Consider the following 12577-nt stretch of genomic DNA (forward strand, 5'->3'; position numbering starts at 1 on the left):
GAAAAGGAACGAACAGGTGGACGAGGTGTAGGATGATGGACCTCGACGAAGCGTCGCTTTCACGTGCGTGAATCGAATACGCTACGTTCAGTTCGTTCCCGTTATCTCCTACGAGCGGTGGCATCCGGCTAGGGGCGGCCTCCGTGCCACGAAGTGCGTGTGTATGTTTCTGGGCGTATCGAGAAGAAGCAAACCGGATTGTCCACACGGCAGACTGTTTGCAGCGTGTTTATGACACACCAACAGATTTTGACCAGGTAAGTCGTACAAAGCGACTCGCGAGGTCAGGGTCGCGCTCTGCTGTTCAAATGTTTAGTTTTTATTTTTACGTAAGTGTTCCCGAACCGTTTTTTTTTCACCGTCTTCCCTCGTGTCGTGTCCGTACGGTTCGATGACGATTTCATCATCGCGGTCAATGCGCGCTTTCTCCGGATTCCTTTGGCTGTCATGGGGAGGCGTTAAATACACGTGTGAAAATGGGCGCGGACACTTCGAGCATTTGTGAAGACGGTCTAAAACAATCGTTTCTTCATCTTCTTAATTTTTAGGAAATTTCTGGACGAGCGTCGTTTTAATGTTACCGAAATCCTTCACTGTGGACACCGATTATAACTTCTAGAACGACGCAAGCATGTCCGTGAGGAGGCTATTAAAATATGGCATCGCGGGCGGTACCGTCCTCGGGACGGGATTGAGCCTGCACGCGAACGACTACGACATCAACTCGGTCGGAATTGTCCGCCTCGGTCGGGCCGGTGCGACCGTGTTCGATATCGCCACCACCTACAAGGCAAAGCTGTACAGCCGCGAGTGGCCCGACAAGAAGGCGGCCGAGTATGTGCAGCTGAAAAGTGAAACCCACCGTGCGGCGGCGGAAAAGCTGCTCGACCTGTGCCGCACGAACCGTGGCGTGTACATTAAGGTTGGCCAGCACATCGGTGCCCTGGAGTACCTGCTGCCACCGGAGTACGTCAACACGATGAAGGTGCTGCACAGTAACGCACCGCAGAACCCGGTCGAGGATCTGTACCGGGTGATCCGGCAGGATTTGCGGGTGGAACCGGACGAGCTGTTCGAATCGTTCGATCCACAACCGCTCGGGACGGCCTCGTTGGCACAAGTGCACCGGGCAACGCTACGAGATGGACGTGAGGTGGCGGTCAAGGTGCAGCATCCATACGTAAAGGGCAACTCGATCGTGGACATCAAGACGATGGAAGTGCTGGTCAAGCTGGTCGCCTGGACCTTCCCGGATTTTAAGTTTCAGTGGTTGGTGGACGAATCAAAGCGTAACCTTCCCGTCGAGCTTGATTTTGCCAACGAGGGCCGCAATGCGGACAAGGTGCGTGAAATGTTCCGCCACTATCGCTGGCTAAAGATTCCGGGCGTCATCTGGGAGTACACAACGTCCCGGGTGCTCATGATGGAGTACACGAAGGGTGGACAGGTGAACGATCTTGAGTATATCCAGCGCGAGCGGCTCGACCCGTACGATATAGCGAACAAGATTGGCCAGTTGTACGCGAACATGATCTTCCTGAAGGGCTTCGTGCACAGCGACCCCCATCCGGGCAATATCCTAGTGCGAAAGGCAGCACCTGGTTCCGGCGGCAGTGGCACGGAGATTGTCCTACTCGATCACGGATTGTACGCGGAGCTGTCGGAGAAGTTCCGGTACAACTACTCCAAACTGTGGCTCAGTATACTGCGTGTCGACCAGGCCGGTATGAAGAAGTATGCGCAGGCACTCGGAGTGGAGGGCAGCATGTGGGGATTGTTTGCGTGTATGGTCACCGGAAGGCCTTGGAACTCGGTCATCCATGGTGTGGACAAGGTGCAACAGGACGATGCGGAGGTAAGAGATTCGCAGTGTTTGCGCATTTAATCTAGTTTGGTTTGGTTTGCAATATTAATACTATCAAATTTTCAATACGTTTTTCAGAAAGAGCTGATACAGAACGAAGGTAAACTGGTTCTGCCACACATCTCCGACGTGCTGGAGAAGGTCGATCGCCAGATGTTGCTGGTACTGAAGACGAACGACCTGATCCGGGGAATCGAGACGACGCTCAAAACGCAAAACCGCATGACCGCATTCTGGGTGATGTCGAAGTGCTGCGTGAAGAGCATCGGCAGTCAGGAGTATCTATCGGCGTCCGGCACCTGGACCAAGCTGGCCACCTGCCTTCAGGAGCAATGGGCCATCCTAAAGCTCAACCTTTACTATCTTTACCGGGGCATCGTAACGCTGCATTTGTTTTCGGCGCTCAAGATGATCTTGTAAAGAGATTTTTTAAAGGTTACCGAGTTCTGAGAAGGGGACTACAAGTTAATCACGAACTAAAACAAAAGCAACTACATTCAACGCAAAACTCTCTCAGGAAACTGGTCCCGGCATGACGTCAGCGGTTGGGCCTGGGTAAAGGGTCATTAGAGTTTAGGCCAGTAATTAGAGAACGCAGAACGAAACGAAACAAGCAGCCAGAATCGTTTGCAACCGGGATTGTGACAAGCTTTAGATAATGTCTTTTTTGTTGTTGTTCGCTATCGTTTTAAGCTGACTAATTGAGCGGGTTTCTATATTTTGTGACGGTGTTATTTATACGATTTTCCTGATGCAAACGTAGCTTAGCCGCCATGAGGGAGAGTGGAGAAAAAAACTTCATCATTATGATTGCAATTCTTAACATGCGAAAGAAGTGAATTCGACAGTAATTATGTGTTAGGAAGAAATAGTTTCACGAAGGTGTTGCTTTTTTGCACTCTAGTTTCTATACACGTTGTACAGATGTAATAAAGTAAAGAAATCCACCTGGAATTCGATCGATGTATGCAATATGATATTTATGTGTAGTTTTTGAAAAAATATTTTGACTCTACAAAATGAGAAAGTAAAATCAACATCAATTGTCCGCATTAAACGTAGAGTATGGTTCACCCCTCCGTTCGTTTAATGTATTTGCACAAAAAAAACCATTCCATGACATTCCATCTTTTCAAAACGGTCCTGGTTGTGAAATTATTTTTGAACTGCTTATCCTTTCGACACCGTTGTTGCTGTGATACATGTGGTTATTTAAACCCGTTATATTTCGGGAAATTGAAAGTGCCTGTTTCAAGAAAAATGTTAAAATCATCTAGTAACTGCACGGGTAATTAAATGGAATAAAGTGGAATGTCCTTGTTTAAATAAAATGTTTAAAAACCATTTCGCATCCTGGGCAAGATGGTTAAATCAATCGTGTACACACATCTAAAAACCTTGGGTTCGTGGTAGAAGCGCGAAATGCTCGCATCGCAATTGACGGATTTCCATTGCCAAACTGTATCGCTGTCAAAAATATCGCTGGTTGAGCAAAGTTATTAAAATTAAAGTTCGTAGTTTTGAGCTGCATCGCTTCCCGCTGGCGCTGGACGAAAAATGTCCAGCGCACGAAATTAAAAGCGGCCGACAACGAACGAACAGCACTGCGTGCACGGGTCGATAAGAAAAAATACTACACGGTTGTCATTGCTCGGAGCAGCAGTTTTGTAACGCGCTGTTCGTGCACACAACAGTGGAATTCGTGAATAAGCGCGGATAAGTACACTGCTGCTGGAGAATAATTATTAAAAAGCGTTTAAATGATGTGGAAACTATTGAATCAGTTTCCTGTGCCGCTCGAGCTGAAGGATGGCATCATTTATTGCCAGCGGGCTCTGCGGGACTGTGTGGTGCAGCACCAGGTAAGGAAAAACTAGGATTCGTCCGTCCGTCCCATTCGGAGGGCCACTGGTTTTTTTTCTTCATTTTGACTCGTTAGAACACAATGTCCTAGAGCAATGGCTCGACGGTCACAGAAATTACACAAGCTTGCAATATTCTGCGACTGTACCGGGGACGATTTTTATGTTCGATTTTTGAAAACAAAGAATTGAATTTACATTCACGGCATGTTCTTGTTGTCCGTTTTGACAGAATTTGGCTTCCAAAATCAATAAACTGCCAAAGCATCAGGTAAGTCGAGCAAACCAAACACCGAGTGTGCTATGAAATTTTAAACACATTTTTATACATTTTATTTTCATTTTCATTTATTTTGTTTCATTCATGTTCCATCACGGCTGTGTCGCTGTTCCTGCAAATGTTATGATATTAAATCTTCCGACTAACCCGCGACTCGCCCAACGTCCGATTGGTCCGTTATTGCATGGGGCATTGTAACGATGCAGCGCATCAAAGTAAAAGAGTTACTGCTCGAGCTCGAGGAAGAAATGTTGGAGATCGGTGACGAACAGGACACTCTGGTGCGCTCGTTGTCCCAGCGCCTGCAAGCATTCCGAGCTTACGTCCAGCAAAAGACGAACGTGAATATCACCGATGACATAGCGAACGGTTACGTGACGCGTGTGCTTCATTACCACAATGAAACGACCGGTCCGATTGCAACCCCGGCGAGCTGTTCGAATCGGCTTTCCGCCAACGAACTAGCCCAGAAATACTGGTATGTGCAGTACGAAGGAAATATTCCAAATGGATGGGTTTGTTTTAATTATGTTTTTTTTTTACTTTCTCCCGTCTTTAACACCGAAGTTTGGAGAACATTGCGAAACTGGAAAAGTTTATCAACGACGACAATGCCAACTTTGCCCCGTGGAGTACCGGTACGTCCCATGAGCAGCGGGCAGAGGAGAAAAAGTCTAAAAAAATAGACACAAAAACCATAAAGGCGAAGGCAAACTTATCATGCTCCTCGTCCTCAACGTCTCCATCGCCAATGACGACGTCCGGTAGCCGATCGCTTCTGAAACCGAAGCAGGAACGTTTCCCACAGGGGTCCACCACCAGTGAACCATCCTCCAAGGATGCCTCTGAGCCACGGGCTTTCGCCAGCGTTATCAAGTCCGAAGAAAGTACGAACGTTAAGGTCACGGAAGTGAAAAATGAACCGAGTAGCAACCAAGCAACCACTGCCATGTTGATTAAGAACGAACCAGAGCCAACGGAAGACAAGCCGGAGCCACAGAAGCTTTACACCCAAACCGGTAAGCGTTCCTGGATGCCCGGGCTGCGGGGTCGTCCGCCAAAGGGGGTGAAGTATATTCCGGCTGCCAAGCATGCCCTTCAGGCGGCCCAGCGTGAAAACTATCTCAGAAGAATGCAACAGGCGATGTTGGGTGTGAAACAACGGGGTAGACCGCCGAAGATGCCAATTATGCTTCCGTCACCGCCGCCAGAACCCGAACCGGAGCAGCACGACTCTTCGGAGGAACAGTCAGGTTCGAGCTCATTCGGACGGCCATCGGTGGCAGTCCGGCGTGGCCGCAGCAATCTGCAGATGGCGCTGAACAGACTAAAGCGCCTACCGGACGGTGAAAATACGGAAACCTTCATCAATAGAACGGCGACGGAAATAGCGAAAAAATCGAAACCAACCACCGGCGGTAAGCAAGGTTCATCCGGATCGTCCGGTTCGTCGCCCAGTTCACGCTCCTCCACACCGACCCTGTCACAGGCGCGGCTTGCCGCATCCGATGATTCTTCTGATCGGCGCTGCGATATGGCGCCGCCCGAATCGCCTCCCACCAGAGAACCGGAAGTGCCGCCACCGAACGATATCTGGGAGTTGGGTATGAAAGCGTTGTTGAACTACTTCGGCCTGTGCACCCCCGAGGAGGCGAAGGCACGCCGTGAGCGAAGGCAGGAGCGCAAACGACGCAGCTGCTACAGCACGGAACGAAAAGATTTCCATTACGGCCGGTTGGATTATTACGAGCAGCAGCAGTTACAGGCCGCTGTTCGCACCAGCAAACGGCCAAACCAACGTCCGATCCTTTACTCACCTCCCGTCGCAGTAGTGAAGAAGCGGAAACATCAAATGGGGGCAGTTGCGGGGGCGGTGGCACTTGCCAGCAGCAACGCGCGCCAACGTCCTCCTCCCATGCCCTGTCGACTTTCACTCGACTCAAGGGACATTTTTGCAGCCATGGCCAGAAGGAGCTGCTTCGTGTGCAACAAAACCGGTAAGTGTTGTTTCCCTCAGTGGAAAGAACGATATTTTCATCTGATGTTTCGGTCCGCTGCTTTTTCTTCCACTCAGGATCCACCATTGAGCTTAGCGCGTGTACGAATTGTTGCAACATTTACCACATCAGCTGCCACCGAAATGAAGCTGAAAGCGATTTACAACTGTTCCAGCTTCGAGACAATCTCTGCCCCGTTTGCCTTACAGCCGAATGTGGGGACGATGGGGATAAGTAGGAAGCTCAACAGAATTTTGTATTTGGATTTTTTTCCCGTTTCATTGCGGCTCATGAAAACGTTGTTAGTTTTATGCAAGTGTGGTTTTCACTTTGAATTGTTAATTTTTTAACATTCGTCCGAGTATCATACTCGACTCAAGAATCGCTAATTAATCCTATGTATTTCCTTCAGAAAACGATAATGATGAGGATATTAAACGTGATACACATAATCCATTCAATAATTGAAAATAAAGTCCATAAGAGCAACCCAGTCTCAACAGACTCGACGACTTTCTTTCTTTCTTTAAAATAACTTGTATTCGCCTTTTCAACACCTATTTTTTCATTCATTATTTTTGGTTCGAAAAAAAGATGTGATGCAGGACAAAAGTGGTGCACACTCTTTAAATGATCTGTTGACAATTTTTTAAAAGGAACCTCATTGAAACTGAGACAGATTTTGCTTAGTCTTAATCATTTCAATAACATTTTAAATTAATCACGATCATAGTAGCGATCATAGCAACATTGATCGTAAAAAAGCAGAGTAAAGCATGATGTAAATCGTAAATTTATCGATTTACATTTAAAAAGTCGTTACAAGGAGAAGTTGTTGTACAGTGGTAAAGCCCGTGAAAATACAAGTTAATTTTGCACGAATGAAAATACTACTCAGTTTATCGCGGCTTTGGCGAGATTATAACTTTAATGCAAAAAATAGGAATATCGTAAAATTCGTGGAACGAGATAAACATAATTCTTCAAAACAAACAAGGGAGTATAAGTGTCTATTAAAAATTATAAAGCTACAAGATTGCATAATGAAATGGAATTAAGGCACAGATTGTTGTTTGGATTGTTACTTCTCGCTCTGTCCACCCAATATTTGGAAGAGTTTACGAAATCTAGTAGTCTTTTGAATCACCTCGCCGATAGATAATCTTTCTTGTTAAACTTAAAATTTCTTCAGATCATACTAGCAAATCGTAGGGTCGTATTTAAAATGCACCACATCGAAACCGAACAAGACGAACCTAATTCAAACAAAAACACACTTCCAGTAAGGTATTTTCACCATTTTTTTATTCACTTTCTTCTCCACATTAACATAGCCCTAGTTGATGTTGGAACGGGCAAATGCGTTGAAATTTCTTGCTTTTCAGTACGATGCAACAACAAAAAGGATTCAGTTTCCTCCCTGATGCACACATCGCGTTAACTGAAGCCCCAGACCATGATGCTGGTGATACCAGAATACACCGACTACACCACCGCCACCACAAGACAAAAGCGCAAGCACAATATCCGAAAAGCACCAAATAAAAGGTGATACACGACGCACAGTCGTCGACCAAACGCTGACGGTAATGATGGGGCGGCGGTGAGGCAAGAGCGGTCCGATTGGTCGGATCGCTGCTTACAGGTAGTAGTCGGCCGGGCGGCGGTAGGAGAACAGCTTTCGGTAGCGCTTGTGGTGGTATCGCTGCACCAGCGGGAATCGGATCTTCGAATCAAGGAACTGCTTGATGTGCACACGGCGCACCTTGGACGCGGGGATAGCTTCCACCTTGATGATCTACGGAACGAATCCGATGAGAAGTGAAAGGTGTGTAATTAGTAACGAGATCGTTGGTGGATCACGCGACGGATCGGGCTGCACGTACCTGGATCGAATGGGCACGGGCACGATGGCGAGAAGCCATGTCACTGTAGCACTGCGTGACGGCACCGCCGACGGTCAGGTCACGGTACTCACGGTACATGTTGTGGGTACCGGAGCGAGAATCGTAGCGCAACCAGATGCCGAAGTTCTTCACCTTCAGCGGCGTCTTTTCCAGGATGCGCTTCACCGAGACGATCTCACCGGTGGCCTTCTTGAACTTACGCAGCTGGCGCAGGAAGTACCAGAAGCGCGACTTGGCTACGATGTGATCCGGAGCGAAGATGTGCATCTTGAATAGAGGAGGGTTCCTCTCCTTATCCGAGGGCAGCTTACGCCCGATCACTTGATATTCCTTCAGCTAAAATGAAAAAAGGGAGAGGAAACAACATTAGTATCATCTTCATCGAAACAGACACGACACAGAAGGACTCCTATTCAAAGGATATTGTTATCATTCCCGATGTGTGCTATATGGTCAACAACATGGGATTTGCTTGCGGTTCCTGCAGCGCGGTGACGTCGGACCAATACACAACCCAAAAATCACTCATTTTCAGTAAAGCGATCACTTTTACCACAAACTTTCATGACACACTGGGTTCGGCCGACAATATCCATAGAATAGGGCACTTGTTTGGTTAAAAACTATCGTAAAATTATATAAATTTCGGAAATTTACCAATCCTTTTGCTTTCATCTTGACTGCGCTTCGTTAAAGAGGAAACGGAAAAGAACTTTGACAGCGGCACGCTGAACTGAAGTTGACAGACGGTCGGACAGACGTCAAGTTGTCATATGGCAGAACAGTGTTGCCAAATGGGTCGTTGGCGTAAAAAAATCAAAAAATAGGTTTATAAATGAATAGAGAAACAGGCAAGTTTAGGGCCTGCTGCAAGCCAAAATTTACTTCTATTTAGTATGAAATAAACTCTATGTCCAACGCTGTTCAAACATAAATACATCATTCCCATCGAATGATATAAAATTTTCAATTTTCAAAGTTAGAGGTCTATTTCCAAAAAAGGCCTTTCCATTGACCGGCTGTCAAGCATACCAAAATATTGAAAGTGACAGTATTCTTCCTGGGAATACCGAGTGATTCAGTCCATGTAGCAAACTGTTGGTAATCTCGGAGATTAACATAAACAACGATTCTGGTAGGTTTAGCTGGTTTAAAAGTGTTAATTTGCATAACGAAAGGAAGAAGTAACAGGCTTTGAAAGGAAGTATAATTCTTTCTTGTAGCTAAACAAAAAACCATGGCCAAACGTGTACAACCGACGTGGCAAGTGCCGGAAGAAAAACCATCGCCAAAGTTGTATCTCTACAACAGCTTGACACGTCGCAAGGAACCTTTCGTCCCGCGGGACGGCCGGAACGTGCGGTGGTACAGCTGTGGACCGACCGTGTACGATGCGTCCCATATGGGTCACGCCAGGTCGTACATTAGCTTCGACATTCTGCGCCGAGTGCTGAGCGACTACTTTGGCTACAACATCCTGTACGTGATGAACATTACCGACATCGACGATAAGATCATAAAACGTGCACGGCAGAACTTTTTGTACGAGCGATACCTGGAGCAGGCGAAAGGGTTCCCCTTGGAGCGGTTGCTTGACGATAGCAAAGAGGTGATGACGACATTCCGGGCGAACATTGCACGGACGACGGATCCGGACAAGAAAACGATGATGGACCGCATGCTGGAAAAGCTGACCGTGGCGGTCGATAATCTCTCGCTCGCAGTCAAAGACGGGGACGAGGGGAAAGTGAAAGAAGCCCAGGAAAAGTTGCTGCACGACTCGAAGGACCCACTGGCCGATATGCTCGATGGCAAGCAAGGCTCGTCGGTGACGGAAAATGCAATCTTCGAGACCCTGCCTCGCTTTTGGGAGGACGAGTTCCATAAGGACATGAACGCACTCAATGTCCTTCCGCCGGATGTGTTGACGCGCGTCAGTGAATATGTTCCGCAAATCGTTACCTACATCGAGCGAATCATTGCGAATGGGCTCGCGTATGAGGCAAACGGTTCGGTTTACTTTGACGTAGCCGGGTTTGACCGGAAGGAGCAGCATTACTACGCGAAGCTGGTCCCCGAGGCGTACGGTGACGCGAAACAGCTACAGGAGGGCGAAGGAGACCTCAGTACGGGCGAGGATCGGCTAACGGAGAAACGGTCGCCAAACGATTTCGCCCTATGGAAGAGCAGCAAGGCGGGTGAACCGTGGTGGGATAGTCCATGGGGACGTGGACGTCCCGGCTGGCATATCGAATGCTCCGCCATGGCATCCGATATCTGCGGAGACTATCTGGACATTCACACGGGAGGCGTCGATCTCAAGTTTCCTCATCACGACAACGAGCTGGCGCAGAGTGAGGCGCACGATGGTAGCAGCGAGTGGGTGAAGTATTTCCTGCACACCGGCCACCTAACCATCGCCGGGTGCAAGATGTCAAAGTCGTTGAAAAACTTTGTCACAATCCAGCAAGCCCTCGAGCGGCATACAGCCACTCAGCTCCGGTTAGCTTTTCTGCTTCACTCCTGGAAGGACACGCTTGATTACTCCGAGAACACGATGGAAATGGCCGTGCAGTATGAACGCTTCCTGAACGAGTTTTTCCTCAACGTCAAGGACCTCACGCGCCACGTCCAGACTGGTCTCCCGAGGGATGCTTTCAACCGCTGGACACCGGTCGAGGCGGAGTTGCAGCAAAAGTTTGCCGACACACGGGCGGCCATCCATGAGGCCCTCTGTGATAACGTCGACACGCGTACCGCCTTGGATGCATTGCGAGGCCTGGTATCGGTTTGCAACGTGTACATCAAGGAACACCGGACGGCACTGAACGCACTTTTGCTCCGCCGTATCGCCTCCTACTGCACCGATCTGCTGCACACTTTCGGAGCAATCAATGGTCCACGGGGTGGCATCGGATTTCCAATCAGTTCCGGAACGACTGCTGGCGGCGCAAGCGGCGATGTACGTAATGGGCCCACGTTATCAGTTAGAATATCCCTCTACAATACTCCGTACTTTTTTCTTCTCTTTCAGCTGGAACAAACCGTTATGCCGTACCTCTCCGCCATGGCCGAATTCCGTACCTCGGTTCGGGAGCAAGCGCGCGAACTGAAAGCGACCACCATCCTACAACTGTGCGATCAACTGCGTGACGACATTTTGCCTGCGCTTGGCGTACGGCTCGAGGATCGCGAAGGTGCCCCGTCGGCCCTCAAGCTCGTCCCGGCCGAAGTGCTGCTGAAGGAACGCGAAGCTAAGCGTGCCGAAGAGGCGCGCAAGGCTGCCGAAAAGGAGCGCAAAAAGGCCGAACAAGCGGCAGCTCAGGCTGCGAAGGACGCACAACGGAAGATCCCTCCGGCGGAGATGTTCCGGGCGGAAACCGATAAGTACTCGGCCTTCGACGCAACCGGACTGCCGACGCACGATGCTGAAGGAAAGGAGATTAGCAAGGGGCAGCAAAAGAAGCTCCAGAAGCTGCAGCAGGCACAAGAAAAACGCTACCAAGAGTATCTTGCCTCAAACACCTAATGCGAGTCGTCCTATGCTCCCGTGCTCAAAGGTTTTTCGCAAACACGCCTTCTGAAATAAATGCATTTTTAAATTATACACACATAGGCAAAGTTCTAGTTTTCTTAATGCATGATTTAAGTTTTATATTTTCGCAGAAAAAAAGGCTTAGGACGTATGTTAAATCATCGCACGTGTTCTGCCCTACAACGCAAAGGACGTTTAACTTTAACACTTGGTACTTGCACGGCTACGCGTGGAATAACCACGTTTCTATATATTTTCCATGTGCTTCTTCGGTCAGTTGACTCCTTCTCTGGTCTATGTTCTATTTTTCGCCTTCTACGTGAACGGAAACTTACAGAATTGATTAATTGAATCGCATTGCTATGGAAACCTTTGAACATTCTTTCTTTTAAATTAATTTAATTTTTTTCCAGCGTGCATTCCTTTCTGTACCTCGTTCTCTAGCGGAGTGTGTGATGGGGGATTGCTTTGATTGTGAACAAATAGAATCTCGACATTTGAGTTGGAATAAAATTCCAAATTGGATACTCGAACCTGGTATTGCTAGCCTGTCTCATATTTGCACTACACCTAAACATAGAGTTCCTTAGCGGTACAACATAAACGGAAGAAAAATTCCGGAGGTAGTTCAGGTTCAAGGGGTTGTCGTTACCATGGATTATGTGGAAGGTTCACTGCATTTTTATGGTGAGTATATGAATAACAGAAGTTTACAACAATGGAATATGTAGTATTTGGTAGTGAGGCTTGTAACACTTCAGCCGATAGCAGAAAATAAGGGGCAGTACGGAGCAATTTACTTTCTCATTCTTTCCGGATTGTTTTAGACAAGTCCTTACAACATCGAAGCATAATCCTGAGTTTAAAAATGTAAACGTCCCATCAGTAGTAGTTTCCGGTGAATCCTCGTTGATCCATACTGACCCTTTACTTGAAGCAAATAAATTCACTATTTAAACGTTTTATTATTTTATTGTTTTATTGTAAAAAGAAACCCTAGGACCAAAATGGAGGTAGGGGTGTGGGTTTTTAGTTGTACTTGAACCAATGGCAAAAGGAAGGTGAAATATTCCGTTCCCGATTTCGCACTATCATTAGCGCTCGTGGAGTTGGCCACACAACACATGGCCAG

At 47.7% G+C, this 12577-nt stretch overlaps 4 protein-coding genes across 4 annotated transcripts; 3 read left to right on the forward strand and 1 right to left on the reverse strand.

The window, feature by feature from the left end:
- LOC131271815 (aarF domain-containing kinase 1) lies at positions 1–2818 on the forward strand. Its single transcript, XM_058273368.1, has 3 exons — positions 1–257; positions 549–1855; positions 1943–2818. Exons 2-3 carry the CDS (start codon positions 632–634, stop codon positions 2282–2284), a joined length of 1566 nt encoding a protein of 521 aa, XP_058129351.1. The 5' UTR covers positions 1–257; positions 549–631; the 3' UTR covers positions 2285–2818.
- A 517-nt stretch (positions 2819–3335) lies between these two features.
- On the forward strand, positions 3336–6507 carry LOC131271805 (uncharacterized protein DDB_G0284459-like). The gene is made up of 5 exons (XM_058273350.1): positions 3336–3726; positions 3959–3997; positions 4213–4484; positions 4574–6003; positions 6081–6507. The coding sequence occupies exons 1-5, from the start codon at positions 3625–3627 to the stop codon at positions 6239–6241; spliced, it is 2004 nt and encodes a 667-aa protein (XP_058129333.1). The 5' UTR covers positions 3336–3624; the 3' UTR covers positions 6242–6507.
- A 779-nt stretch (positions 6508–7286) lies between these two features.
- Positions 7287–8655, reverse strand: LOC131271833 (large ribosomal subunit protein eL20). Its single transcript, XM_058273387.1, has 3 exons — positions 8568–8655; positions 7890–8246; positions 7287–7801 (listed from the first exon to the last, which is right to left on the reverse strand). Exons 1-3 carry the CDS (start codon positions 8583–8585, stop codon positions 7643–7645), a joined length of 534 nt encoding a protein of 177 aa, XP_058129370.1. The 5' UTR covers positions 8586–8655; the 3' UTR covers positions 7287–7642.
- A 324-nt stretch (positions 8656–8979) lies between these two features.
- On the forward strand, positions 8980–11525 carry LOC131271803 (cysteine--tRNA ligase, cytoplasmic). The gene is made up of 3 exons (XM_058273348.1): positions 8980–9045; positions 9134–10872; positions 10945–11525. Exons 2-3 carry the CDS (start codon positions 9148–9150, stop codon positions 11437–11439), a joined length of 2220 nt encoding a protein of 739 aa, XP_058129331.1. The 5' UTR covers positions 8980–9045; positions 9134–9147; the 3' UTR covers positions 11440–11525.
- The last annotated feature ends 1052 nt before the right edge of the window (positions 11526–12577 follow it).

This window comes from Anopheles coustani, chromosome 3, assembly GCF_943734705.1.
Source record: "Anopheles coustani chromosome 3, idAnoCousDA_361_x.2, whole genome shotgun sequence".
In the NCBI taxonomy this organism is placed as follows: Eukaryota; Metazoa; Arthropoda; class Insecta; order Diptera; family Culicidae; genus Anopheles; species Anopheles coustani.